General features: G+C 39.9%; 1 protein-coding gene across 47 annotated transcripts in view; it reads left to right on the forward strand.

The window, feature by feature from the left end:
* TRDN (triadin) overlaps positions 1 to 28000 on the forward strand; it is a 194911-nt gene that overhangs the window by 95932 nt on the left and 70979 nt on the right. For 16 of the 47 annotated variants that reach the window (XM_078383395.1, XM_078383396.1, XM_078383397.1 and 13 more), the window contains 2 exons: positions 1514 to 1573; positions 21314 to 21379. The exons of 9 other annotated variants lie outside the window; for them this stretch is intronic. In XM_078383395.1, the coding sequence (XP_078239521.1) occupies positions 1514 to 1573; positions 21314 to 21379 (126 nt within the window). The remainder of the gene's footprint in view (positions 1 to 1513; positions 1574 to 21313; positions 21380 to 28000) is intronic. 22 more of the 47 variants (XM_078383409.1, XM_078383424.1, XM_078383410.1 and 19 more) reach the window with 2 other exon arrangements.

Raw genomic sequence — 28000 nt, forward strand, 5'->3', positions numbered from 1 at the left:
GCTTCCATGTGTGATGCTATGCTGATAGCCACTATAGTGGAAAGTCCATCTGCTATAGCTCTCTAACAAAAGTGAACATTTCCTACTCTGATGGCTAGCAAGAAGAGGTAAAGCTTGAAAGTAGCCATTTACAGGCAGAGGACTATTTGGATAAGCAATAGGGCACAAAGATTCTGGAGACCATCTGGCTATATATCTAACCATTCTCTCTCCCCCCCCCCCCAATAACTGGTATCAGTGCTTCGATTTCCAATACTTCTCACATTTCCATTTCATATATCCAGTGCACGCTCATTTCTGAATAGGTGTGCTGAGCATTTTTGTAAAATGGATATCAGGGTTTCTGCCCTTTACTTATTTATTTAAAATAGTTATACGCTGCTTTCCTGTTAAAATAAATAAATAAAATTTCAAGTGTATTGTTCAGCTCAATAAACAGCACCACAAGGTATCATGGAAGAACTGAATCTAATAAATCTAATGTGTATTTTATTTAGCACATATTATTTAATACCCTTCTGTATTTGTGTCTGCATTGGATTATTTGAAAACATATATGAAACAACAGAAGCATTTACAAATTGTCAGTACCCAGTTCATAACTGGAGCAAATGCTAGTAACAAGGCTGGTTATTTATTTCTTTAGTTTAAAAATATGGTATTTTTATTAAAGAATTCAAAGTAATTTATAGCATTATAAAACAACTTCTGGGAACTAACCCTTGCCTCTCCCATGGCTATTTCATAGAAGCTCATTCTGAAGAGTGAACTACCTGTTTATTGCAGTTTATTCATAGTGTATGTATTTTGTGATATTGATATTGTAATATTACGCACAGGGTGTGTAATCCACTTAGCAATTTTATTACATTAACTGTCATATAAGTGTTACAAACAATTAAGTAAAATGATAAATGTCACGTCACACACTCTTCTAGTTATCCCACACTTTCAATTTTAGTACTGTACAGTAGTATCATTTTGTGGGGGGAGGAGTCATGTTGTTGTTAACCAGTTGGGAGCTGGAAACCTACTGCAAATCATCCAGAGATCTACAGGAAAAGAATCAGATCTAACTTATGTCTGTTTCTACATTAAATTGCCTATGTAGTAGAGGCTTTTAGACTACGAATATGCTCAGCACCCTCCACGAGTGGATAATAGCCTAATGAAAACATCCTGCATGTTACAATCTTTGCCTATATTTGAGACGAGCCTCTGAAATATGGTCCTGGTAGTTACACCTGATTAGATACCACTAGCCATGAAGGAATCTCATCATTTTGGGGAAAAAAATCCAGAAGGCATTTCCTCAGCTGGTCCTGAGAAAGAAAGAGAGGACAGAAACATCAATTTCACAATCTGTTTGGTTATTGATTGCCTTAAGGAAGAGATGAAACGCTGGCAAAGATTTTATTTTAGCACTCATGCTCTGTCTCTTTCTAGCACTTGATGTTTAAAAGACCTCTAATTGTGCCTCACTACTCTTTTCCCCGCTTTTCTGTTCTGCTAGATCAATACGAATTCTGTCGCTATATGATTGACATGTTTGCGCACGGGGATTTGTATACAGGTACTTGAACTGCACTTTGTCACTGAACTTTTCTGTTTCTCTGAGAGAGCTTCTGCTTTGTTATGATTTGGGAATGTGTCTGCTCTTTTTATGTGTTAAACAATGAAGTGAAGAATGTGCAACCAGAGTTTAAATAAAGCAGATCACCTAATGGCTGTACCATTAAAGCTTTTAATATTCTTTTCTATAATGGCATGCACTTAAATTAGTGACAATATTTAAAAAGGGCAAATTGGTGAAAAGAGAGCATGAAACAATTTTCCATGACAATCAATTGGGATGTATTTTGCATGTATCTGCTGTGGAAAAGGTGAAATGTGTTAAAATAAGAGGTGTGTGTTGGTTTAAATTTCTTTCTATATTCTCTTCAAATTGTAAAGAAAATGAAACAGGCAATTGAAATGATCCAGGGGATGAAGTAACTTCTGTAAATAGTTAGGTCCCAAGGTTTGTGGAAGAGGGTCTTTTGATTAGAAAAAGGGTTAATAAGTGGGGGCACGGGTGTAAACAAAGGGAGTGGGTAGAGCATCCGCCTGCTTTCATAATATAATAGTGCAGACAATCCAAAATAGTGGGATAATGAAAGCTTCAGGCCAGATAAAAGAAACATTTCATGTAACTGTATAGCCAAGCTATGGAACTTCTTACCACAGGGTGAGATACTGCCAGCTTGGCTGGTTTGAAAAAGGAAATTAAACCACTCAATGAGAATAAGGCTACCACTGTAAACTACTCATGGTGGCTATAAATCATGACCTGAATGGCTCTATATGGCAGTTGATGGAAAAATGAGAAGGAAGATATTGTGCTCATGTCTCTCATGTGTGGCTTCTATTGACCACCCTGGGAACAGAATACGGCACTAAATATATCTTTCATTTGACCCTTTAGTGGTTTTTTCTTAAAAGCCTACCACAATTAAATTTACCCCTTTTGTGCAGAGAATTAAAAGTTGGCTGGATAGCTCAGTGGTTTAGGTATCTGGCTTGTGGAGCTAGAAGTTGGGAATTTGATTCCCCACTTTGCCTCCTGTGAGTACTGCCAGCCTGTGTGGCCTTGGGAAAGCTACACAGTTCCAGAAGAAGGGAATGGCAAACCCCTCTGAATATTCTCTACCTGGAAAACCCTAAAAAGGGTTTCGGTTCTGTTTAAGACTATTTGAAAATACTGTAGAGCCCTAAACACTTAAATTCTTTAATCCAGTTTAAAGGGTTACCTTTGAGGTCCAATGAAATATTTTCCATGAGTTGCCAAATACCAGAGGTAGTACATTTTGCAGAAAATTCTGTAGAGTTTCTTTGGATTTTATGAAGTTTATATTTAATGCACTTTTATCACAAAAGTGATAAAAGTTTTTATTAGGCATTTCTGTGCCACTTAATTATGACATAACAGCATAACATCACTTACATGTTTTTACAATAGGGTCTGCTTTAAGCCTGGCTTCCTCCCCCCGCCCCCCAGACCTTATAGATGTATCCTCTTTTCATAGGAAGTTAGAGAACACTTTCTCTATGGACTCTCCATCATACGAGGAATCTTTCCTTCAAACCATAGAAAATGGAGGAGCTAGCAGTCCTCCATATACTTTTGGACTGCAACTCCCATCATACCTGCCATTGGCCATAGTGGCTAGGACTGGTGAGAGACAGACTCCCGGAACATCCAGGAAGACTTACATTTTCCACCTCTGCCCTTGATCTCACTTTCAGTTTTAATCAACAGCATACTCCACTGTGGGGAAACTGTTTATGATTCTGGACAAACAAAAATTAACTGGCTTATTGACTTTCTGAGTCATCCAGTGAGAAACTAATCTCATTGGCTGAGCAAGGCAAGTTCGGTGTAAACGTACTTAAACAATTTCTTACTAATCTCTGGGAAAAAGCAACCACAGAACATCTTATAAAATGGAACAATAAAACGTTTGCAAAAAGGAAACTCATTCCCTGGATAAGTCACCATATTCCCATGAGAAATAGAATTGCTACGTGCTCCCACTCACATCCTTTTCAAGCTTACTATGCAACCTCTTGACTCTTTCTTGAAACAACTTGGGTCTAACTGCTGTGGTAATATGGAGCTGCTCTGTCACTAACAGTCAAATTAGATGAAACACTTAGCACAGAGATCTCAAACATGTGGCCCGCCAGATGATCATTTGTGGCCCCCGACTTGCCTGCCCCCCTGAAGTGCCCATGCATCCTCTGCTGTCAAGAGTCAAAAAAAGCCTTTCCTTGCTTGCCCCCCTCTCTCCCAAGACAGCGCCTCTTGCACCCTCCATCCGGAACTGCAGCCTGCCAGCCTGCCTACCTGCCTGTCTGCCAGTTGGCAGGCTGCAGTTCCAGATGGAGGGTGCAAGAGGTGCTGTTCTGGGGGAGAGCCGGTGAGCAAGGTGCACTGCTGTCCCTTTTCCCTGAGCTCCTGAGCCACCACCGAGCGATGCCTGAGAGTGGAGTTTCCTCCCAGCCCGTCCTCGAAGTGCGCCTCCAAGCTGCCAACAGCAGCTGCCGCCGCCTCTTCCAAGCAAGTGGTTCTCTTGCTCTCTTTCTCTCTTGGCACTCTCAGCACCAGCCTGGCCAGCGGCCACCTCAGAACCTAGCGGTGCTTCCTCCTCCTCCTCTTTGTCCTGCTTCAGCTGCCTCGGCTCTGGAGACTGCATGTGCTAGCCTCACAAAGTTTCCTCCTCTGTAGCTGCTGCTGCTGAGTGCGCCTTTTTTGAGGGGCGCCCTCAGAGGAAGGTTGCCAGACCTCTGTGTGTGTGTGTGTTTGTGTGTGCGTGCATGCGTGCATGCACCTGTGGGGGCCCCTACCCATTCTGTTTAATTTCACGGGTACCGGTGGAGGCTTTTCTGTGAGGGTTTTTTTAAAAAAATTATGTCTTGCCCTCCTCCCTACCCCGCTAGGCGATCGCTGGCACTCCCTCCCTTCTCCGCTTCATCCTGCTGGTGGTGGTGGTAGTGAAGGAGGAGCTGGACAGGGTCGTGTCTGGCGACGAGGGCTCATGTGCTCCTCCTCCTCCTCCTCCTTGAAGCCCCAGCTGGGCTAAGGAAACTCCTAGGTGGCTTCCTTGGGCTCTTGCTCTGCTTGGGAGAAAATCTGATGTGGCCCAGCCTCACCCAGATTCTGCCTTCAGCGGCCCCCAGTTAAATTGAGTTTGAGACCCCTGACTTAGCATATATTTAGAAGCAGTGCTTCCTCAAGTAGGAAAAGACACATTATTTTCCTCACCTCTATATCTTTCATTTAGCTGGGCTTTGTTTCATGATTGATAATTGGAAGGTAAATAAGGAAATTATTTTGCAAGTCCAATTGCTGTGGGAATATCTTCAATGAAAAAGTTCTTTAAGATATATGGACCCATTTGAAAACTACATTTCCTCCAATTCTACATATAAAAAAATAAAGTGCCGGATGTAATTTGCTTTTCAAGTGATATAATGCTTACTGGCTATTTCTTCACACCCTTCAAACGACAAACTTCTAGTAACTTCTTTGTCAGAGCGTTTTCCTCCATAGAACTAGTTCTTAAATTTGAGGAGGTACACAGGAGTAACCATCAATGATCAAAGAACTAGAAAACATATAAAGAATCCTTGCCATACACTGTCTTCCTCTTGAGAAAGGAATCTTATGCTGGAGTTTAGCAAGGTGATCACATGCTCCTCTTCCTCCATCTTTGGGAGTCACAATGTATCTTCCCCCCTTTCATTGAAGAGCTATTTAGATTCTAATAATTTCTATTCAGATAAGAAAACAGTGCTATTTTGATATGGCTCATGTGCAAGGCTACAAAACTCTCAAAGCAGAGAAATGATAGAAGATAGAAACTGTTTATCCTCATTGATTCTTTGCCACTGTTCCTTTGTCCTGAGTTCACATTTTAGCCCCAAAGGGGTCTTCAAAATGACTTGCAATTTAAAACTTTCAGTTTTAAATATTACACATCAAAACCCACCAAATTCAGAAAATCAGGTGGGGGTGAATATCTTAAAAACGGAGAGTATACTTAATGCATAAATTCCTTAAAAGCAATGAGGAACAGAACATTTTTATGTCCTATCTAAAGGTAAGCAGGGCCCAATGTCTACCTTTCTTCATCAGAGTTCCCATCTTCCCAACAACCTAGCCATACAGAAGAGCCTTTGAAGCAGTTCTCAAAAACATGGACGCAGGTGGTCTTTTAAGCATTCTGGCCAGACTATATACAGTAGACTTTTATTTGTGCCAAGAGACAAATCGGAAAGGCAGTGTAGGTGGTGCAAGATTGATGTAATGTGGCTAACAGAATGAAATATGAAAACATATTTAAACTTGTTGTGGTTGTCAAACACTCTACATCCACAGGTCCATGTGCCTTCAAAATTGCTGAAAGCTATTCATGACCTAAGGAATTGAGTTGCAGCTTTCCCTGGAGTAGTGTTATACGTAGATTTGCTTAATCATACCCAAAGCAAGGTAATAAACTTAGAATGTTGGGCTCAACCTATAGTTATTTCTCATTTGTTAAATGACTGGCCAGTTCAGCTAGACATGAATTGTTGGAGGGAAGGCTGTGTCAGGGTATCCAGTGTGGGATACTAGATAGAGTAAAGGGCTGGGATTCAGGAGATATGGGTTCAATTCCCCGGCCCTGCCATGGAAACTTAGTGAGGTGGATGGGTGGAACTAGTGAAACCACTCCTTAAATACCTCATGTACCTTTAAACCCCTATTAGGGTCACTATGAGTGGGTTCTGATGGGACACTATAACAAGAAGAAGAACAATAATTTTCTCAGTGTTTTTGTAAGTTTTGCCAGGCGGAGGCTCCCAATGAGACTGCCTCTCATAGCAGAGTGATTTCCTCACTTTCAGTGAAAATAAGAGCTCGCTCCCCCCCCATTTTTTTTCTTAGTTTTGTTTTTGCCTGTCGCCCTGTGCAGGAAAACACCTTTCCCTTGCAAATAAAAGTAATATGTCATTCTCTACAGGGACTATAAAGCTCCTGCATGGCTTTGCACTTCTTCTGCCCTTTTGTGGTTAAATCCTGGGCAATAAAGATGCCGTTTTGTAAAGCAGTTATAATGACCCTGCATAACTTGCTTTTCCTTTCGAAAGAAGACAAAACCCAATAAGGTTTCCTGTCAGATTTCTCAGAAAGAAAGCTCTCTTGGATAGAGAAATCTCGCTGTAAGATTTTCTTTTCTCTGTTTTTCTCCCAGAGCAAAAAGAGATTTGCATTCCCAATAAGAGGTTCTCCTCTCAGACATAAGGGAAATCTTTACAAAAGCAGTACTGAGTTCATGTTGATATTTAGGACAAAGTTGTAGCTGATTGAAAGGTTTGGCAACAGGTAATTAATATCTCAAGTAAGCCTTATTCTCAGGGTTTAACTTTGACTCTCTGAAAGCATGCAGGCACTCTCTTTCTGTTCTTTTAACTTATCTCCTGGTTTTCACAAGTTAGTGTTTATCTAGCAATGCTTGGGAAAGTTATTCTTGTGGACTACAACTCCCAGAGTCCCCAGATTATATGTATATTCGAGCAGATGTAGTTCCAGCTTCTCTAATGTCTCTTGGTTTATAACTGCAATTATATTTCATTCTGGCTCCATAAAATTTGCAATTCTTTATGTAGGGTAAGATAATCCTATTTTCCTAACAACCTTTAACATAGAGTAAGTGAAGAGGTCATGGCAGAAAACCAGTATTGCTACATTGGACCCATTGAGTCTGTGTAACTTAGGTTTGGCTCACCGGTTCTGAAAGCTTTATACTGAATGGGGAACTGAACTCAGATCTCTTTAATCCAAAATGAAACTCTGCAAGCTACGTAACACTGGCTCTCTAGAGTCATTTATATGGTGGTTCCTGCAGATTGCAAAATTAGCGATAATTTGCTAGTGTGACGTTTGTCTTTCATTCCTTTTATGCCCTGCTGCTATAATTTCTCACCACATTTTAAAATGTGTCTGAAAGGAAGACATAATATAGAACAATTTGAAGCACCCTCTTGGAGGAGCATAAAAAATTAAGAGTTGAACATTTAATTATTTAAGTCTAATCAGGTATTATTTATCACAAGCTATTCTTTTGGTAATTACAATTACCACCTCCCAAGTTATTTCTTCATAATTCTATTCAGTTATGCAAAAGCATACCAAAAAGTGGTGCACCACGTCTGATCTCTCCATTGCAGTCACAGTTAATCAAGATTTTTTTTCTGTGTTTCTCTTTCCAATGGAGTTACATATTTTCAGAATGCAGAGTCATATCTATTGGTTGTTTTGCTCTCAGCAAACCTGAGGTGACTTTGGATGAACCTAATAACATCACCTAACCTCATGAGCCCCATATGAGAGACTGCAGACCCCTCTTTTTCCCTTACATCTCAAGACAACATGCAGCCTTTTTGCTAACTGCCTGCTTTTGGAACATACTGCCAACTGAAGAGATCTGAAGCTTGCGTACATTTTGTGGCCATTTTGGCTTGCCTCATACAGGTTTTGCTGCAATATGGGTTTTGGTATATCCCTACACAATCACCAACAAAATGAAAAACATCTCATTTTAATAGGGCTTGTGTGGGAGGACATCTCTTTGAGTCGTGCATCTTTCCTTTTCCCCTTCACGGCAGACCTGTTTTGGTACTGATACATTAGACTTTAATCTTATACATGAAAAGTAATGCGAAATAAAACATGTTTGCCTCAAGATGCCAGAAGACACTCTGTTGATTTAAAATATAATACAGTAGATCACACACACTGATACCCCAACCAAAGAACTCTAAGACATTAGTGAGGCAAGATTTTGCAGAAGCCATGTTGATACTTCTTCAGAAAGAACTATTCTTCAATATGCTTGATGATTTTATTCTTATATACACCTTTTCAGAGGACCCTAATTTAGAGACTCAGCATACGCCAGAAGCAGCTTGATAGCACACAACAACAACATATCTTTGATAACACTAACAATAGATAGATTGATGTGGGGGCAGACAAGAGTCCCATAATCATAGTGCCTTAGGTTACATAGGACCTGTAAAAGTAGCTTAACTATTGGTGAGCTATTAAAAGAAGAAAGCACAGGTATTCCATTTTCAAAATTGTTTCTTGTTATTTTATTTATTATATGTCCCACCTTTCTCCCTGTAGAGGGGGTTTCACATTAGTTTTTATGTATAAGATTACAGTCTAAGAGATCAGGACCAAAGGTGTATGGACAACATGTTATCATTGAACCTCAAAGCCAATAATCATCCTTGCTTTCTAGGGAAAAATACACGATTGCCCTCATTCCCAGCCATCATTAGAACACACCTACTGAGGGTTATAAGCTCTCTTTTTTTATGCACAAGTTTTTCAGTGTGGCTACCTAGACATACATTTCTTTCTAACCACAGTCAGTAGAGAGAACTTGTGCACTGTGAGTCAGTTAGCCAAAGGATTGATCATGTGATGGATTGGGGTGATTTCAATCATGGCTCTGCTGTAAACTAGCTGTTCCAGTGTCAGATGTGAATTGTGGGGGAGGCTCCATTCAAGTTACTGTTCAGCCATAACATTAACTGAGAGACCTAACTTTCAGGTTATATTAGTTGTGTGGCTTATGACCATAAGAGGGGATTTAAAGTGTTTAACCTGAGGTCAGTGGGACAAATGTCTATGGGGAGCTCATCACATTGGGAGGAGACATTTAATCTTTTCCTCCCCAGCTGGAATCTTGAAACGAATTGCTTGCCCACTCAAATCAGGAAGGATTGGCCTAAGGCATTTCCTGCAAATGGTAGCCACCCATCCAAGGCAATGTGCACAATAACTAAAGCCAGCCAAGTTATCTTGGTCCACGAGGCAGAAAATCATATAGGTGTCTCTTCTCATTACTGGTAGTAGAATTAAACCAACAAAGTAAATAAACAACCATCTGCTGTCCTTTCATGGTACCCAGAACCTACTTCCTGAGGAGGCTACATCGGCCTTAAGAAACCAAAGGGCTGGAACAACCTCCAAGGGTTGTTCATTTAAAAGAAAGACAGTGAAAATCTTATTTGTTGCCCTGAGCTACTTGGAGGGTAGGATGTGATATTTATAACTGTAAATAATCTTGTTCAGACAAGTAACTCTTGCTTTTCACAGCTTCGTCTCCAAAATAAAGCCAGTTAATGCACATTACAAATGCTCCTGTACCTCCTTTCCTGAACATCCCATCCTTATTCTGTGTCATTTGTACTCGTGTGCTCCAACATTCCCTGATTTCTACCAAGTTGCGATTAGCTAGTATTGGCAAGTGGCAGCAACCCCATAAAAACCAGAATACTAAATATGCTGTCTTTTTGTTACAGCCCATGGGTGCCCTTTGTTTGTGATCAGGTCTTAAGGCAGCACCAACCAGATGAAGTGGGCTGTTCATTAGGGTTCTGCTGTCAGCAAAGAAGGCACCTGGAGTGTATAAAGGATGAAGAGGAAGGTATCCTGGGGGGATACATGTGATATCATTTGTCATATGAACTCTCTTGTTAGCAGTCATGAAATATTTTCTAGCTATTCTTGCTATTTCTCTTTCTATTTTTGTTCACAGTACTCCAGTAATGGTATTCTAGAAAGTTGCTGGTCTTCAAACTTTTGCCTTGCTTTTTAAAAAAATCATTCTCAGTTTCCACTTCTTCTTCTTCTTCTTCTTCTTCTTCTTCTTCTTCTTCTTCTTCTTCTTCTTCTTCTTCTTCTTCTTCTTCTTCTTCTTCTTCTTCTTCTTCTTCTTCTTCTTCTTCTTCTTCTTTTGAGGTCTTAGAATGTGTTGGCCTTCTGTTCTAATTTCATTTATGCAAGTTCAGGAAGGCTAGCAAGCATTGCCATCACATCAAAGCAAAATATGTCTCTGACGTGCTACCAAACCAAAGCTGAAAACTGCAGACTGAAATCATGGAATGTTGCAGTACACAAATAGCAGTCACCGAGAACAGGGATGGAATATTCCTGTTTTAACAAAAGCTCCAAAACACAAAACAGAATCTCTCTTTTTTAAATGTTCTTTCCTTGACTACTGAAAGACAGCCTTATTTATATTAAGAAGGGTACATAAAATGTTCATTTTTGTGTTTTACTGTTTTGTTTAACCTTTCTTCCATCTCTTGTCTCTTGTTCTTCTGATCATGATTTGTCTTTCTCAGAAAGGAAATTTATTTTGAGTAGATTGATTCTCTGTTGCCTTGTGTCTGCTTTTCTGGAGTAATCTTTATGAATTCATTAGAGCTTTTTGCATTAGTGTCAGAAAACAAGAATGGGATCAGTTCGCAAAGAACATTAAAAAAGAGGCATCCCTTGAAATAAAATGAAACAAAACCAGAAATGTTCACAGTGCACACAGAAGCAGTATTTAAAAAACTTTGAAATATAAATTCATCAGTGAGAATTATTTCATGAGATCATCACATTAATGTAAACAATGTGTTATGTAAAGAAGGCTTAAAAAAAATATCTCAGAATTCCAGGATCCAATTTGCATGATCCCCAGCTGCACTAGCAGTGTTACCTTTTTGGAGCTTCACAAAGAGGCAACCAATACTTCTGTGTACAAGTGATTCTTTCATCTCTCAGTCAAATCTTTGCCACACGCAACCCGATGAAGAAGGCTGCTGATTGGTCAGTAAGGGAAATTTTAGACTTATCAAGAGAGCAGATCCATCTGTGCTTTGAAACTACATGGGTGTAGTTTTCTCAATGCATCAGAATGATCTGCCGCCCAACATAAACCTAATGTGTTTCATACCTTTGATGGATTTTCGTTTCACTTTCTTTTTATTTGAAGGACATTGTAGGACATTATTACAATTCAAAAATTCACCTTTCGGAATTTCCCCATGTGTCAGTAAAATATGCAAAATTACATATGAATATGATTTCCCATAAAAGTTAATCACGCTCCCTTATTTTTAAAATGGGAATACTAAAAACATTGGGAGGGCATGTGAAGACACATCCAGACCCCAAGCTAGTTTGATACAGCCATTCTTGCAGGCACTAAATTGGTTGTAAACACAGATCCCTGAAAGTGAATTAAGTTGGGCCAGCTTGGCCACACTTAAGTGTGCCAAAGTTCAAGGTCCTTATAATACTTGACTTTCAAAAATGAAGGGCAAACAAGACATTGAGAGGAACACTTATTTTCTCCAGTTCGACCAGTTTTCCCTCCCACAGTCAGGTTTCCTCAGAGAGAGATGGCTCAGCAGCCATACATGCAAAGAAAGCTTGTATTTGCTTTCCAATGGCTTCTCACAAACAAATTATGCTAAGTCAGTGGTTCTTAACGTGGGCAATAATGCCCCCCAGGGGGCGATTTCATTTTTTAGGGGGGCGGTAGAACGAAAAGGGGCAGTGTGGGGGCGAAAGAACAGAAGAGGGCGGTAGGGGGGCGCTGGAGCGACCAAACCTGTGAAGGTGACTGCAGCCGCAGTGCTGGCAGTAAATCTGGTGCTGCTGCTGCCGCCAGATGATCCAGCTTTTTCTACCTGCCACATCTCACCTTTCTCCTTTAGGGGAGCACTGAGTGTGGATTGGGTGGAAGGAAAGGGTCTCTTGGGTCCTCATCCTCACCCCGTGAAGCGCTGCCTCACACCTGGGTGGGGAGACCAGGTAGGTAGGTAGGTAGGTAGGTAGGTAGGTAGGTAGGTAGGTAGGTAGGTAGGTAGGTAGGTAGGTAGGTAGGTAGGTAGGTAGGTAGGTAGGTAGGTAGGTATCACCTCAGGGAGGGGGGCGATGATAACTTCCTCAATGGCTCAAGGGGGCGTTTCTTTCAAAAAGGTTAAGAACCACTGTGCTAAGTGAAAGATATAATTACAAGGAAACTCATGTGCTATGACAGACTCTTTCCTCATTTGGAGAATTCAAGGGAGAAGTGTAGTTTATCAAATCTGAAATCAAATCTCTCCTCAGCTGTTTTCCTTCTTGGATGACCCTGGCTCAATTACTATCTCTCAGCCTCCTCTACCCCACAGATTCACTGTGAAGTAAAGTGATAAGCAGAGGAAGTTTATATTCTTTAAACCCTTTTAGGAAATCCCTAAAAAGTGAACAATACTTACTTTGATTAGCCCATATTCTGATTCAATAAAACAAACAATATAATAAATCTTGTGTTTATATGCTCACGTAGTGATGGTAGATTTCTTCTCCCATTTTCTGCCATTTTGGAAGAGCATGAGACCATATTAATTTATACAGCATTTATCTTGAAGAAATATTGAGTGGATAGTGGCCAAAAATGTTCCTTTCAAAAAATAAGTGAAACATACAGAATATTTTGACAATAAATGTATAATCCTTCATATGGAAATAGGGGAATAGTCCTATTAGCTATCTTGCCAATATCCAATGTACCAGATTATAAATGTGTGAATGACTAATTGCATTGCTGCTTATTATATCTTGCTAGTTGTTATTGCAACATCCCCAGGACACACTGGCCTCATGTCACTGTACAGGTTGAGAAACAGTATTATGAGGAACAATCTTTTTAATTAAGCATTTGATTCTGAGCTGTATGAAATACTTGATTGCAGTGAGAGTTATATCAGTTTTGTGCCTCTTAAGATAGTCATAATTATGAAATCTTCATTCTTCATCCACCAGCATCCTGTATAATAGTAAAAGCTGGTGTTTCTAGAACACAGAGTTAATAAAGAATTATGAATCACCATTATTTAAGTTTTTAAAAATAAGTCAGCTTGGAAGGCTAGAATTTGGGCAATATTCAAACCTCTTACACCTCTTGAGATTGTTAGCAGATGTTAATCAATGAGCATTTTTCTGCATGTAATGCTGAATAATATAGTCAATATATTTTTTTCATCCACAATATTACTGGGCTGGTTTGACCAAATGGTTGGGATGGTGAAAAACTGCATCTAATATATGTAGAATTTATATAAGCCTGGGGAAGAGCAGCAAAACTGGCAGGATGGCTAGTACTTAACAGATAGCAATAGCGTTTCTTTTCCCTCTCCTTCTCTTTTGGTTTCATGTTGTTATAGGAAAATTTTCCCAGTCACCAACAGTGTGTATGCCAGCCCATGTGGCATGTTTTGATTTATATATACATTTTAAGTCATCATGGGGGAACTGTCAGCAAAAATATATTCTGTTGCGTTGTGATTGTAAGCAGCAATGTTCCAGTTCAGTGGTTTCCAGCCTTGGGTCCCCAAATGTTCTTAGACTAAAACTCCCAGAAGCCTTCAGAACTATCTGTACCGTCCTGGACTTCCAGGAGTTGTAGTCCAAGAATATCTGGAAATCCAAGGTTCGGAACCAGTGTTTCTGCTTATGTTTTTACTTCCATCATGCCCTAGGTTTCTGGATCTCTTTTCTAACCTGGTTATTCTCTTCATACATTCTTTGTAGGATGCAGTTTCATCAAGATGTTCTTGTACTGTTGTTTTTCTTTTTCTGTACACTGCTGTGTCTCCTGCAGCAAACCTCCCCCTTTACATCCCTACCCTGTGAGCGCCAAGTCCCCACTTGTTTCTGCTTGGAGATTTTATCATTCTCTTAATATGCCCAAGACTGGGCTTCCTATCTTTCCTTCAATGCATTATTATTCTCCTCAGTGTCTGTCTGTATTCTTTGAAAATATCATTGTGAACTTGTTGACCACATATGAAACCTTAATTTTGTCTGTAACCTGAACTGCTACAAACTGTTTTTACACAAGAGGATTTAAGTACTCCAGTTATACAAAACTTGTGGATTCAGAGTAATATCTCCTATTCTGCCAAGAGTAATTGACTGCCATCAGGACCCCTAAACTGTTACTCTCCCAAGGTAGGGGTCAATTTTAGAGAGACTGCAAATAAGTGTGGTCTTTCAAAAAGTTTGAGATCAATCACCACTTTCAAGGGTGCAAGAACATGGACATGAAATAAAAGAGGTATACCAGTCTACAGCCTTTAACCAAAAATTATATTTTTGTTAGTTAAATACACAAGAAAAAAAGTATCTAAAAATACAAGCAATGCAGAAGTGAAAAGAAATAATAATTAATTGCATGCCATCCTGTGGATTCCAACTTATGGCAACCTTTTTCATGGTTTTCTAGGTACAGAATATTCAGAAGTAGTTTACCATTCCCTTCTTCTTGTGGTGCCCTGGGACTATACTGTTTGCCCATGGCTATGCAGCCTAACTTTTCTCCCTTAAGGCACAGTGGGGAATTGAACTCTGAACCTCTGGCTCTGTAGCAAGATACCTATGCTATCATTAAATAGAATCTACACAACAGCTGAAATGTGCACATTTTCTCAAATGGGTAACAGCCCTCATATACAGAATCTCTATATTCAGCAGGCTCTTTTTTTAAATGTACATACTCTTGGCTAATTGAGGCCCATAGTATGATTTCTAGATTTAGGACCAGTTGCTATGCAAATTAGATTTGGTGATGGTTTCTCTTATAAGTTTTAATTATCCAAGGTAATTAAGGCAAGTTGTGAATAATTTGTTGAAAAGATAATATTACCTAAATGTCTAGTTAAGCAACAATAGCAAACTAAGGGGGATAACTGCTGACAGAATCTTATATGATGGGGAAATCAGCAACGGGATTAATCCGCCTCCTCACCCCTGCTCTCAGGACTGTCACTTCCATGTTATCTTGAGCCTAACAGGGTTTTCAAAGTATGTGAGATTTTTAAGGGTTGTTTTTATTAGTGCCTCTCACACACCTGTCAGTTTACATGGCTGAACAGGAATTTGAACCCTCCTGACTAGTCCAACTAATCCACTACACCACACTGGCTACCACACCATTCCTGCCCCTCAGTTTTATTAGTGAAAAGTGTGGTGGCATGCTGTAGTATCTGCCCACTGAGATTTTCTGGACCGCCATGCTTCCCATTTGTAAGCTCTTACACAAAGAACTTCTGAAAATGTCTACATGGTGCTTACACCCTATGCTGGAGTTTCACAGAAAGCCCATAAACTTGCTTATCCTAAAGCCCAAATCATCCTGGACTGGAAATGGAAGAAATATATGAATGTTGCCTATGAAAATTACCTTTAAACCCCCCACCCCAATTCTTAAAGTGCTTTCAAAAGCCTCCCTAGCTTGGAGAAGTAGCAGTCCTGCTTAGGGGGATTATGGGAACTATGGTACAGAAAACAAATTGATTCTAATCTTCCACACTTGTTCTGTGTCATTCTATTTTGAGCATTCATGAATCCTTCTTAGCACCAACTTTGACCTTGACATAGTGATGCATGACATGCTTTATAGCACATCCAGGCAAAACTCAAAGTTGAATCTGAAATGTGGCAATATGCAAATATTTCATTTATATGCCATAGCAGAGTTATATAATTCAGCGTACAAAATGACATTTACATAGGATTTCCTATATTATTGGCATAGTTGTATATTGCAGAGATTCTACTCGGGTGTCTGGAAGTTGAGTCATGGAACTGTACTTCTTTCTTGTTAGATTAAACATTTTGTTACTCATCCAAGTAGCTTCTTCAGTCTAAGAATTGGTAGGAGATCCCTGATATATTCTCCACCTTGGTTTCACCGCCCCCCCCCCCCCGTCTGAATAGGCTCATTAGAAGAATGCGAGTGAGGGTTAATTCCCACCTTTGCAGTCTTTCTCCACCCATTTTCATGGGTCATTAACAGTCGTTAACAGTGTTCTGGAGGGTGTGATTCTAATCTTTCTGGGGACAGATGAAAGGGCAGCATGATAAATAGGAGATGGATTGTATCTAAGTCCTCCACCCCTGTTGAGTGAGGAATTTTCTATATGCACATGTGTGACCTCCCTGACCCCCTGGGTTTCAGACATACAAGTTATACATCCTGGACCCCCCAGGAAAGTGCCCTTTAGCAGCTGGTTTGGCGATGGGACACTTCTCGGCAATTTTGCTATCTCTAGGTTCCTGGGGAGATGTTTTATAGCCCAATGAATTAACTAATAAAAATTGCTAAAAATTCATTGATACAACAAATTTTGCATTTCATTTTTCAGTTTGTGCCCATCTCTAGCTATTATACACTATAAGAAACATGACAGCCACTCACATTTCTGGCAGCCAACTGATTGGCTGCAATTTTATTAGAAGCAAAATTATAAGAGCCTGTTGAGCATCGCAGCTGGGCAGCTGGTTTTTCTTATTTACAGCAAAATATTAAGGTAAAGAGCCATTTAGTCAACTAGTTTGAACAGCTCTGTTGACAGTCTTTGTGTCCAAGTTTTTCCATTTCCAGCACACTTATGAGATGATTTAAAGGCATGCTTTGAACCTGTGAAGAGAGGGCAAATTGACGTAGGGCACCCCTTTAACATTTTTAATCAAAAGAATTGATAAAATATTAATTTGGCTATCTTATCCTGTGCCTTCTCATCAAAGTGAATAGAGATACATTTAATAACACATGGAAACATGATAGCCTTTTTATCAGGATAGAAGAGAACCTTCATGGAACAAACATGTTGACTTCAGGATCATTTTCATCTATGAAGTTAAGGTTTTTTTCAAATTTTAAGTGCCCTCCTCTTTTCCTTAGACCGTCTAGGAAATACCTGAAGGTGCTACAACATGACCCTATGGGATAACCAAGGTCTATAAGGCAGCTTAATAATCAGCCATCTTTTTTCATTATTGGTCTATTCAGTATTCTAAGTCACTCAACCCTTTATCATCCACAAAAAGCAATTAATTCTAATTGCATAATTTATCACGTTCTCTTACTTGGCAATGAGAAAATTCATTGGACTTAAATTATTTTATATAAAACTAAGGTTTTGATGTAAGCTGAGTTCCTCTTTTCAGGCTTTTCCTCAGATCTGAATGACTCCCCTGCTTTCTGAGTCCTTGCTTGTCTTGATGTTGGCTCACAACTTGCATGGAATCCACTTACATCTCCTCATTCAATGATTCAATCAGAACTTACTTGCAGCTGGATGTGTAATCTGCCTTTTAACTACCATGTTGAAAAATCTTTTGGGTAATGAGATTTTTCTCCTGTAATTCTCTTGAAGTGACCAAATTCCCTTTAGAATTGTCTTTCTTGGTAAAGTTTTTCAGATAAGGTTTCATTTAAAATCTCATTTTTTTTCCCTGAGAATTCTTTGCCAGCTTGTTATTTGGTACATGTGGATGATGCCACATAAATGTCCAAGCAGAAGCTATGACGAAAAGATATTTGGAAATTCAGCATTGATTTTCCCCCCAGAACAAACACATCTGGGCATAAATTCTATAGCTGGGTTTTGGATAGCAAAATTAAGTTTGCTGTTGAAATTTAAGATCACAGCTGGAGTTGAATTCCAAATTAATCTCATAAATTTTCAAGAGGGCTAGGAAAAATATAAACCATTTTGCATCTTGAGATTCATCTTGAAAATCCGAGATACCAGAATAAAATGTGAAATGACTATGCACATGTCTATTCAGAACTGATTTCCACTGAGATCAGGGGGACTTTTTCTTAAATGTCCAGGATTAAAACTTCACTATGTATGTATTTATTTCAAATATTTTTATTCCAGCTTTCTCTTTAAAAAGAATCCAACATAACTTACATCATTAAAAGACAATATTTAAAGCTAAAAATGTTGTGCCAGCAGGCTTCTAGTCTTCTAAAGGAGCTTTCCCTTTCAATCTACAGAACTGGCTCTGAAGAATCTCTCAAGCCTCCAGAGCAGATTCTGAATACACATGACAGAAATGCAGAGCGATAAAGAGAACTACCCACTCTCCATTTTATTGGAAAAATATAAACTAGTATGTTTTTGAAGAAGATAGAGAAGGCATGAGGGCAAATCACACAGCACAAATATGCTGTTGCATGGGTTGGGCAAATAGCAATGTTTAAATCTGAAGCAACTTTTCATCTGAGCTATTCTGCCAGAATGGAGAGAGATATTTACAGACAGAGTGAAATAACAATATCCTGCCCTAGTTCCTAGTCCACATTTTGATAAAGCAATGCACCTCTGTATCTCTTTTATTCTGTGCAAGATTAATTTATCTATATGCTGCCTCCCCCCCCAAAAATGGAACTCATGTGGTTGTGGGGTTTTTTTTTGGTGGGGGGTGGTGAAGAGAGTTAAAAACAATGCCATCAAAACACTATGGCCAGAATCCATTGGTTACAAACACTGGTCTGCAAAAAACTACAGCAGTGAATTGCCATTGGTTAATAATTTGCAACCTATATTCCTCATCACACTTCAGCCACATAAGTTGACGAGGGATAAAACTGGCAACTAGAAATGAGTGCAAATCAAACCACTTACCAGAAAAACTGATGAACTGTGCTGGTTCATGGTTCAGTTTATGACCTGGTTCAGGAATCCCATTTTGCCAAAGCAAAATGAAGCACCCAACCTTTCCCCCCTCAGCATTTCATTTTGCTTCAGCAAAATAGGATGCCCTCCTGCCTCATCCCACTGCCCCTGCTGCCTCCATATCTTCTTCTGCCACTGCTGCTAGTTCCTTCTCCTCCTCTGCCACTGCCATGCTCAGAGGTAGCGGGCGTGGCTTCCTTGCCAGGAGCTGGGCCCGTTGCTTCTGAGCGTGCACCCAGCTATCAGCTGGGTAGCAGTTGAATACACAGAGACAGTGGCGAACTTCAGGAAGCCAGGCCTCCTGCTTCTGCACATGTGTCCCTAACAGAGCAGAATCAAACTAGATTTTAGTATAACCCTTAGCAAAGAAAACATAGGCCTAGATCAGCGTAGTTGGCATCACTACCCAATGAGGGACTGGATCCAAACTTGGGGTACAAATGACGAATAGAATTGTAACATTTTATGACTTTTTCTCTGTATCTTATAAAACATATGTACACTGTTTTTTCGGGGTCTTCTCTGCTTTTAAGAGCAGTAGTTCTTAGCCTTTTTGAAAGAAACGCCCCCTTGAGCGATTGAGGAAGTTGTCATTGCCCCCCTCCCCGCAGCGGCGGCACGGCGCTGCCGGGGGGAAAGCGGCGATGATAACTTCCTCAATGGAGGCGGCACCACCACATCTGCTGCCAGCACCCGCTGCTCTGGATCTGGCGGCGCAGGGAGGAGGGCAATGATAACTTCCTTATCACCCTCCTTCTGTTCCTTCACCCCCGCATCACCCCTTTTCGTTCCATCACCACCCTGAAAAATGAAATCATCCCCTGGGGGGGGGTCGATATCGCCCAGGTTAAGAACCATTGTTTTAAGAGAAGTCTCAACTTACCTTTTCTTTGCTGCTATTAAAATAAAATTGGCCTTTGGTTCAGCTGTTGTGTCTGTGCCTGATTCCTTGCCAGAGGATCTTAGAACCCAGGTTTGGCTGGTAACATGTCTGCCAGCCAGCTGAGAGGCAGGCACATGCTCAGACGAGCAGGCCCTGCTCCTGACAGGGAAACCTGGCCCAGTGCCTATGAGGATGGTGGCAATGATGGTGGTGGTGGTGGTGGAGGAGGAGGTATCAGTGGCAGGAATACATAGGGAGGTGACAGGGCAGCAGAAGAGGGAGGGTGGGTAGGCAGCAATGGGCAGGCAGAGAGTAGGAGCAGGTAGGGTCCCTTGACTGAACTGGAAAATGAACCATGAACTCGTTAATTTTTCTGGGGATTCATAGTGGTTCATGGTTTGTGCTTATCCTTGGACTGCGAAACACCAGTTTTCTAGTTCATGTCCATCTCTAGTAGCAAACAATGTACTCTCTAATTTTCAATCCTATTGAGAGGGGCTCCACTTCTCTCTTGAACGGCTTCATCCCTGTGTGCCCATAGGACTGCACCCCACGCGCACTGGGTTCTGTCGCAACCAGGACCTAATGCGATCGTTGTGCAGAGAAGGAAGAGAGCTGTGTGAAGGGAAGCGGAATCATGCATATGCATGCAAATGCCCAGCTTTGTGGGGATCTTGGTGGCAACTCATTCACTAGCAGCAATTTTCGGTTGCTATTTATGCTATTGCACTAACTGTGACATAACTAACCAACCAAACTCTGGCTAGCACGGTGCAAAGAGTAAAATAGAATTAAACTCATTATAGTATTACAAGACAATTAAAATTAGAACACTCTAAAACCTCTTAATTAAAATAGTAATAAAATTACTCTCAAAAGAAAAAAAAAGAGTGCCTTTTCCTGCTGTATATTATCCCATGGTAACCAGAAATGAAACTCACCTCCTTCTTATGTATGCAAAGACGACTTTACAAGACTTCATCAGCCGATTGCAGAGTAGCCAATTAAAGAGGCAGGTGCTCCAGTCTGTATGTCTTCGTAGGAGCCATATTACCATATACCCTATGAAATAGCTGTTGAAGATTTTGTATCTGTGCACAGCTGAGTCCCTATGATGAATGTTGATTAATTAGGAGAATCTTGTATGCTAAAGCAGAAGAAAATGTGCTTTCAACCAGAAAGAGAAGGTTTCTGGGTATACAAGCCTTTTTTATTTTATTAATGCTTTTTTGGTATTTTTAAGCATGAAGGAATAGTAAATCACTCAGTAAATAGGAGTTTTCTTCCTTTAAAAAACACACACTCTACAACTGCATGCTCATTGATCTAAATCTCTTTTATTTGATCAGCCATTTCTTTCCGTTTCTACTAGATGTTTAATAATATATATTAATATGTATGGACAATTCAGAGGAGAGCTCTGGCTGCTAAGGGGGTGTTAAACAAACAGTAAAATATATTTCAAATGTACTTTAGTAAGAATTATATATGGTGAAATAAATGTGTTGCTTGACTGTAAATATTCTTTCTTATGCACAGGTCCAGCTCCTCAACTGTTTTTACCACATACCCCAGCAATTACACCTGCACTCCCAGCTGCTGAAGGCAAGTTCAGTTTTCCTTCCTCAAAGATTCTAAATCTTTTTAACAGTAATTCCAGCTTGTCAATAATCTTCTTCCCCAACTGCACTGCTCAGAACTGAACATAATGCTCAAACTGTTTATCCCTGTGTCTCTTCCGTTCAACCTTCTTTCTGCCCACACAGTTCCTTTCCCTGTTCACCCTTTCTTCAATTTCATGTATCTGTGAAACCACTAAGTTCCATATCATCTTCTGAGACATTATATTGCAGCCTACACTGTTCCAGAACTTTATACACACAAGTTAAAAATGGCCAGGGTGTGAGTGTGATGGAGACACAATGTCTATTTGCTCTATAAGAGAAAAGTGTAATTCTTTTTCAAAGAAAGTTTTGCAAAATTTTATGAAGTCTTTCAGTCTCATTACAGCATAACCTGATTGTTGTTGTTTAGTCATTAAGTTGTGTCCGACTCTTTGTGATCCTGTGGACCACAGCATGTCAGGCCCTCCTGTCTTCCACTGCCTCCTGGAGTTGGGCCAAATTCATGTTGGTAGTTTTGATGACACTGTCCAACCATCTCGTCCTCTGTCGTCCCCTTCTCCTCTTGCCTTCACATTTTCCCAACATCAGGGTCTTTTCCAGGGAGTCTTCTCTTCTCATGAGATGGCCAAAGTATTGGAGCCTCAGCTTCAGGATCTGTCCTTCCAGTGAGCACTGCGGGTTGATTTCCTTCAGAATGGATAGGTTTGTTCTCCTTGCAGTCCAGGGGACGTTCAGGAGTCTCCTCCAGCACCACAATTCAAAAGCATCAATTCTTCGGTGGTCAGCCTTCTTTATGGTCCAGCTATCACTTCCATACATTGCTACTGGAAAAACCATAGCTTTGACTATGCAGACCTTTGTTGGCAAGGTGAGGTCTCTGCTTTTTAAGATGCTGTCTAGGTTTGTCATTGCTTTCCTCCCAAGAAGCAGGCATCTTCTAATTTCGTGGCTGCTGTCACCATCTGCAGTGATCATGGAGCCCAAGAAAGTAAAATCTGTCACTGCCTCCATATCTTCCCTTTCTATTTGCCATGAGGTGATGGGCCCAGTGGCCATGATCTTAATTTTTCTGATGTTGAGCTTCAGACCATTTTTGGCACTCTCCTCTTTCACCCTCATTACGAAGTTTTTTGATTCCTTCTCACCTTCTGCCATCAGAGTGGTATCGTCTGCATATCAGAGGTTGATATTTCTTCCGGCAATCTTAATTCCGGTTTGGGATTCCTCCAGTCCAGCCTTTTGCACTATTTATTATGCATATAAGTTAAATAAGCAGGGAGACAATATACAGCCTTGTTGTACACTAATCAGTTATTCCATATCCAGTTCTATCTGTTGCTTCCTGTCCCACATACAGACTTCTGAGACGATAGATAAGGTGGTCAGGCACTCCCATTTCTTTAAGGACTTGCTATAGTCTGCTATGGTCCACACAGTCAAAGGCTTTTGTGTAGTCAATAAAGTCAATGAAGTCAATGAAGCAGAAGTAAATGTTTTTCTGGAGCTCTCTGGCTTTCTCCATAATCCAGCACATGTTATCAATTTGGTCTCTAGTTCCTCTGCCCCTTTGAAATCCAGCTTGTACTTCTGGGTGTTTTCGGTCCACATACTGCTGAAGCCTAAGGATTTTGAGCATAACTTTGCTAGTGTGTGAAATGAGTGCAATTGTACAATAGTTGGAGCATTCTTTGGCACTGTCCTTCTTTGGGACTGGGATGTAGACTGATCTTTTCAATCCTCTGGTCACTGCTGAGTTTTTCAAACTTGCTGGCATATTGAGTGTAGCACCTTAACAGTGTTCATTTACCAGGACACAATAGAATTCATTCCAGAAAAGGGAAGGGAAGGAGCATTCAGGTCATTTGACATAAAGAAATGACATGTTATGGAGAACATGTCGGCTGGAGCTGTGGCCAAGGAAACAAGGCTAGCCTGTGCAATTGACTTTGGAATTATGAAGAAGTAATAATTCTGAGGACTGCATGTAGAAATACACTTAGTATTATTTGGAACAAATGTAACACCTTGAATTTCAAACATATTGAGCAAAGATTAACAAAATAATGATTAAAAATGCACAGATGATTATTTTTTTGTGAAAGTGACATTAACAAAGCAATTTTCTAGAAGGACATATAAAACTGTAGGTTTCAACAGAAAGACATAAAGCATATGAGAGGATAAATGATAGTTTTCTACAGAAAAGAGAGTTGCAAAACTCAGAAATCTCATAATGTGCCGTTTCCACACTATGAGCCTACAGAATAGATGGAAGATCGAACAATATGCTTGATACAGGTGTATTTAGCTTTATGACAGCCCCAATGTCAGTTTCTCGTTCATCCACCTCAACCCATTGCTTAAGTATCCATTTCCTTTGTCTGCCCGAGCAGCAGCAGCCAATAATATGGGCTAGTGATGCACACGGTATATCTGATAAAATTATTATGGAGAAACATCATAAGAAGAAACTAGATTTCTACTTTCTGCACAAATGAAGCTCTAGATCTTTCTTCTTCAAGTGAAGAAAGCTAATGCCATTTACTATGAAGTAACTTTCTCTAATTCAAGTTTTAGGATTTCAACTTGATGGGTCTAACCCTGAGAAGCAGTAGGATGACAGTTTACAAACACTGGTTCCCAATCCTGTTGGAGAAGATGTAGAGATGTAGTTTTGTTTCTGAAGACCGCCATCTTAAGGCCTTTTGGTTATTTCTAGACCCAACCTGTTACTCCTGGAGCTCAGTGTTTTAGCTCATTCTATTAAGCCAAGTCTCGAGCAATAATAATAAACAGACAGTTGCTTGGAAGAAAGGGTACCAAGTTTATTCAAGTAAAACAAATGCACATTCTGGTGCCCAGTAGGGTGGGGACTCTGAGTTTACCAGGTTTCACGTTTTTATACAGTTCTGAAAAAAGAACACTACTATGCAGCAGTTGATTGGTCCCTGAGAAATGTATACTCATTCATTAGAATTTCTTGCATTTCAGCGAAGCAGTTACCCACGCGCAGAGCAACTTAACACTAAGGAATGTTGAGTTCTCCTTGCAAGGCACTTGATTCTCTGCAGCAGTTTATTCCTCCTTACAAACCAGTAAAGTGTTTTTGTAGGTGACTTGAATATTGACTTGAGTATTGCAAGATCCTTGTTCTTTACTTTCCAACATTTTCTTTGGTACATGCTGTCTGAGTTCCACAGTACTTGGTCACGTGATTTGTATGGACGGATTTGAAACACAGAATGGAAAGTGAGGCCTGCTTCAATAAGTTCAATGGGACTGCTCTAACAACATCTTATTTTGACATAGTATGGAACAACCAGAGTAGGCCCATGTCAATCAGTGGAACTTATGGAGGAACTGACTCGCCAAATCCCTATTGATTCAATGGGCCTACTATGGCATCATTTATCATGCTAAGGAACAGTATTTCAACCACTGTATAAAATATTTAAGCTGCATCATTATATGACAGTGAAGTATAGATCTTTCAAACATATGCAATATGTCATTCTACATATTGCTTCCATTTGTATTATTTGTAGTTTATATGCGTTGGTTGTTAACTGCCCCGAGACTGTGTGTCACATTATTGGGTAGTATATAAGTTAAATATATAAATAAATTTATAAATCTAAAAAATTGGATGATATTTTGATGAAAAAAGTGGCAATATATTATATAACTGCCACATCCAAGCATAAAAAAATTACAAGTGGAAGCATGCAGCTGGCTTTAATAACTTGCAATTTAAAACAGTTATTTTATGCTCTGTTTCATGCAACTCTGGAATATAGCATTATTCTTTAAAATGCATATATTAGGATGTTATTACAGAAACTGGACTTGTAAGCAAGCAGCCCATTTCATAATACAACGCTGCTGACATTTGGGCACGTCTCCTTGTCTATTTGCTAATTTGAATCCAAAGGACAGCCTACATTTTAAGTTCTAGTAATTTTGCTTTTGTGTACATTTTACATACACACACACCCACATGGACCCTCAGTCTTGTGAAAAAAACTGCTTTTCTGATGAATAGCAGTGGGCATTTTGGGTTCTTGTATATGCCTTTCAACCTCCAAAATGTCCCCTTTCTTGCTTGTTAGCTAGCCCGCTTGTTAGCAGAATGAAGGAGGGAGAGATTTATGCCTGCTTGTTAGAAATAACAGCTATGCAAAGAAATCAGAAAGCCTTAGTTAATTAGATCTATCATTTTAATTGAGGATACTTTAACCAGCTTAATTACTTCAGTATTTGAATGCAGTTCAGCTGTATGCTTCAGCAGTCTTTTAGAATGTACAACTTATTTCTTTTGAGTTCTTTATTTTTATAATTTTAATAATATTCTATATTTTACTCAAGTGTGGTTCTTGGAAAAGAGGGAGTGAGTGGCTCTACCAGAAACCTTTGCCTTTGGCAAAGTCTTGCTATTTTATTGTTTGGGTGACCTACCTTGTCTGGTTGGCGTTAGTCATAAAAATGCAACCAGGAATATTTCTGTCCCGAGGAAGCTGACAGATGGAAACTTAGGTACAGAAGCTTGTCTTTGTTTACCAGGACATGCATCTTTAGGTGTTCACCCAGCCTGGGAACAAAGGATGGTAATCTTTGGGATCAGAGAGGATCTTTCTAAGTGGAATTACCTTCTTATGATGAGATAAGGAGGGGCTGGTTCCCTTACATGGTAAATACACACACACACACACATTCAGCAATTTCTATGTATGTATGTATGTATGTATGTATGTATGTATGTATGTATGTATGTATGTATGTATGTATGTATGTATGTATGTATGTATGTATGTATGTATGTATGCATGCATGCATGCAAGTAAGTAAGTAAGTAAGTAAGTAAGTAAGTAAGTAAGTAAGTAAATAGAACTTCAGATTGCTGGCATGTCTGTCCATTATCTGTCTAAATAGCAGGATCACATCTGTCCATTATCTGTCCAAGTCCACTTCCTATCCAGATGTAAAAGTGATTGCTACTGAGATGGACAACTTTAGCAATTCCAAATCAGTTTTTAAAAGGAAGGTCTCCTATAAGTTGTAGAGTTTTTAACTGGGATCTCCACCTCACCCCAACTAATCAGAAATTATGAAATGTTTACTTGTGCAAGGACCTGAAACTTGTTTTAGAAGAGAACTGTCACCCATGGATATTTCTAGAAGTGACACTTCCACTTTTGGGAGCAAACAACTACCCCCACTTTTCTGGTGGGTGGGTCTGAGAAAGTCATAGAGCTCAAAAAACAGGTTGAATCTATGTGTGGTCCATGAGCAATTTTTCTTCCACTCTTGGTCCGTTCATACAAGGGACAATTCGCGTCGGCCCAATCTGAAGTTAGCCAAATGTGAAATTAGTTAGTTGAACTTCATTTCTTGCTGAAAGCAATTAGACTTTCTTTCAAACCATAATTAACTTGTTCCTTATATTTCCATAGGTCTGTTTTAGGCATTGCTAAGTCTGAATTCAAGAATGTGTAATCTAAAATTTTGTATGGTAATGGGAAATTTCAGTTTTCCTGATAACATGTTGGGAGACAAATTCTGCCAGATATGATTCTTCCTAGAAATTCCTGGCTTGTGTTACTGATAATTTTCTTGTACAAAAAAATGGAGGAAGAAACTAGAGGATTAGTGAAGTATTAGTTCCTCTCTGTTCGGCACTGTTGAGGCTTCATCTTGAGCATTGTGTCCAGTTCTGAACACCTCACTTTAAGAAGGATGCAAACAAAATGGAACAAGTTCAGAGGAGGGCAGAAAGGAGGCCAAGCCCTATAAAGAAAAATGGAAAGAACATATTTAGCTTTCAGAGAAAAGGACTGAGAAGAGATATGAAAGCACTCTTCAAATACTTGAAAAGCAGTCATACAGTGTGAAGGGCATGTAATAATGGACTCAAGTTACAGGAAGCCAGATTTGAGTTGCATGTCAGGAATATCAGGAAAAAAAATTCTTGACCGTTAGAGCACTATGATAATGGAACTAATTACCTCAGAAGGTGGCGAGTGCTCCAACATGGAGAATACAAGAGAAAATTAGACAACCATCTGTCATGTTCCAGTGGTGTCCAGGAGTGCCTTTGCACAATTAAAGCTGGTGTGCCAGCTGCACCCATTCTTTGAGTTGTCTGATCTGGACATGGTGATACTTGTCTTAGATACGTCCCATTTGGATGAGTGCAACACAGTCCATGTGGGGCTTTCTTTGAAGAACTTTCATAATCTCCAGCTGGTTCAAAATGCTGCAGCCAGATTGTTCCCTGGTGCTAGTTACAAGAAGCATGTAATTCCCTTATTATAACAGCTTCACTGGTTGCCAGTCTGTTTCCAGGCCCAATTTAAAGTGCTGGTTATTACCTATAAAGCCCTATATGGGTTGAGGCCAGGATATTTGAAGGATATCCTTTTTTGCCTTTTAAGATTTTCTGGCTGGGCCCTTCTCTCAGCTTCACCACCTACCCAAGCTTGTTTGGCAAGGACACGACAGACAGCCTACTTGGTGGCTGCTCCCAGGCGTGTGGGAACGTGATGGAACCAATTACTTTGCCCCCTCCCTCTTATCCTTCTGTCATCAAGCAAAGACTTTCCTC

The sequence above is a fragment of the Pogona vitticeps genome, chromosome 1, assembly GCF_051106095.1.
Source record: "Pogona vitticeps strain Pit_001003342236 chromosome 1, PviZW2.1, whole genome shotgun sequence".
Taxonomy (NCBI): Eukaryota; Metazoa; Chordata; class Lepidosauria; order Squamata; family Agamidae; genus Pogona; species Pogona vitticeps.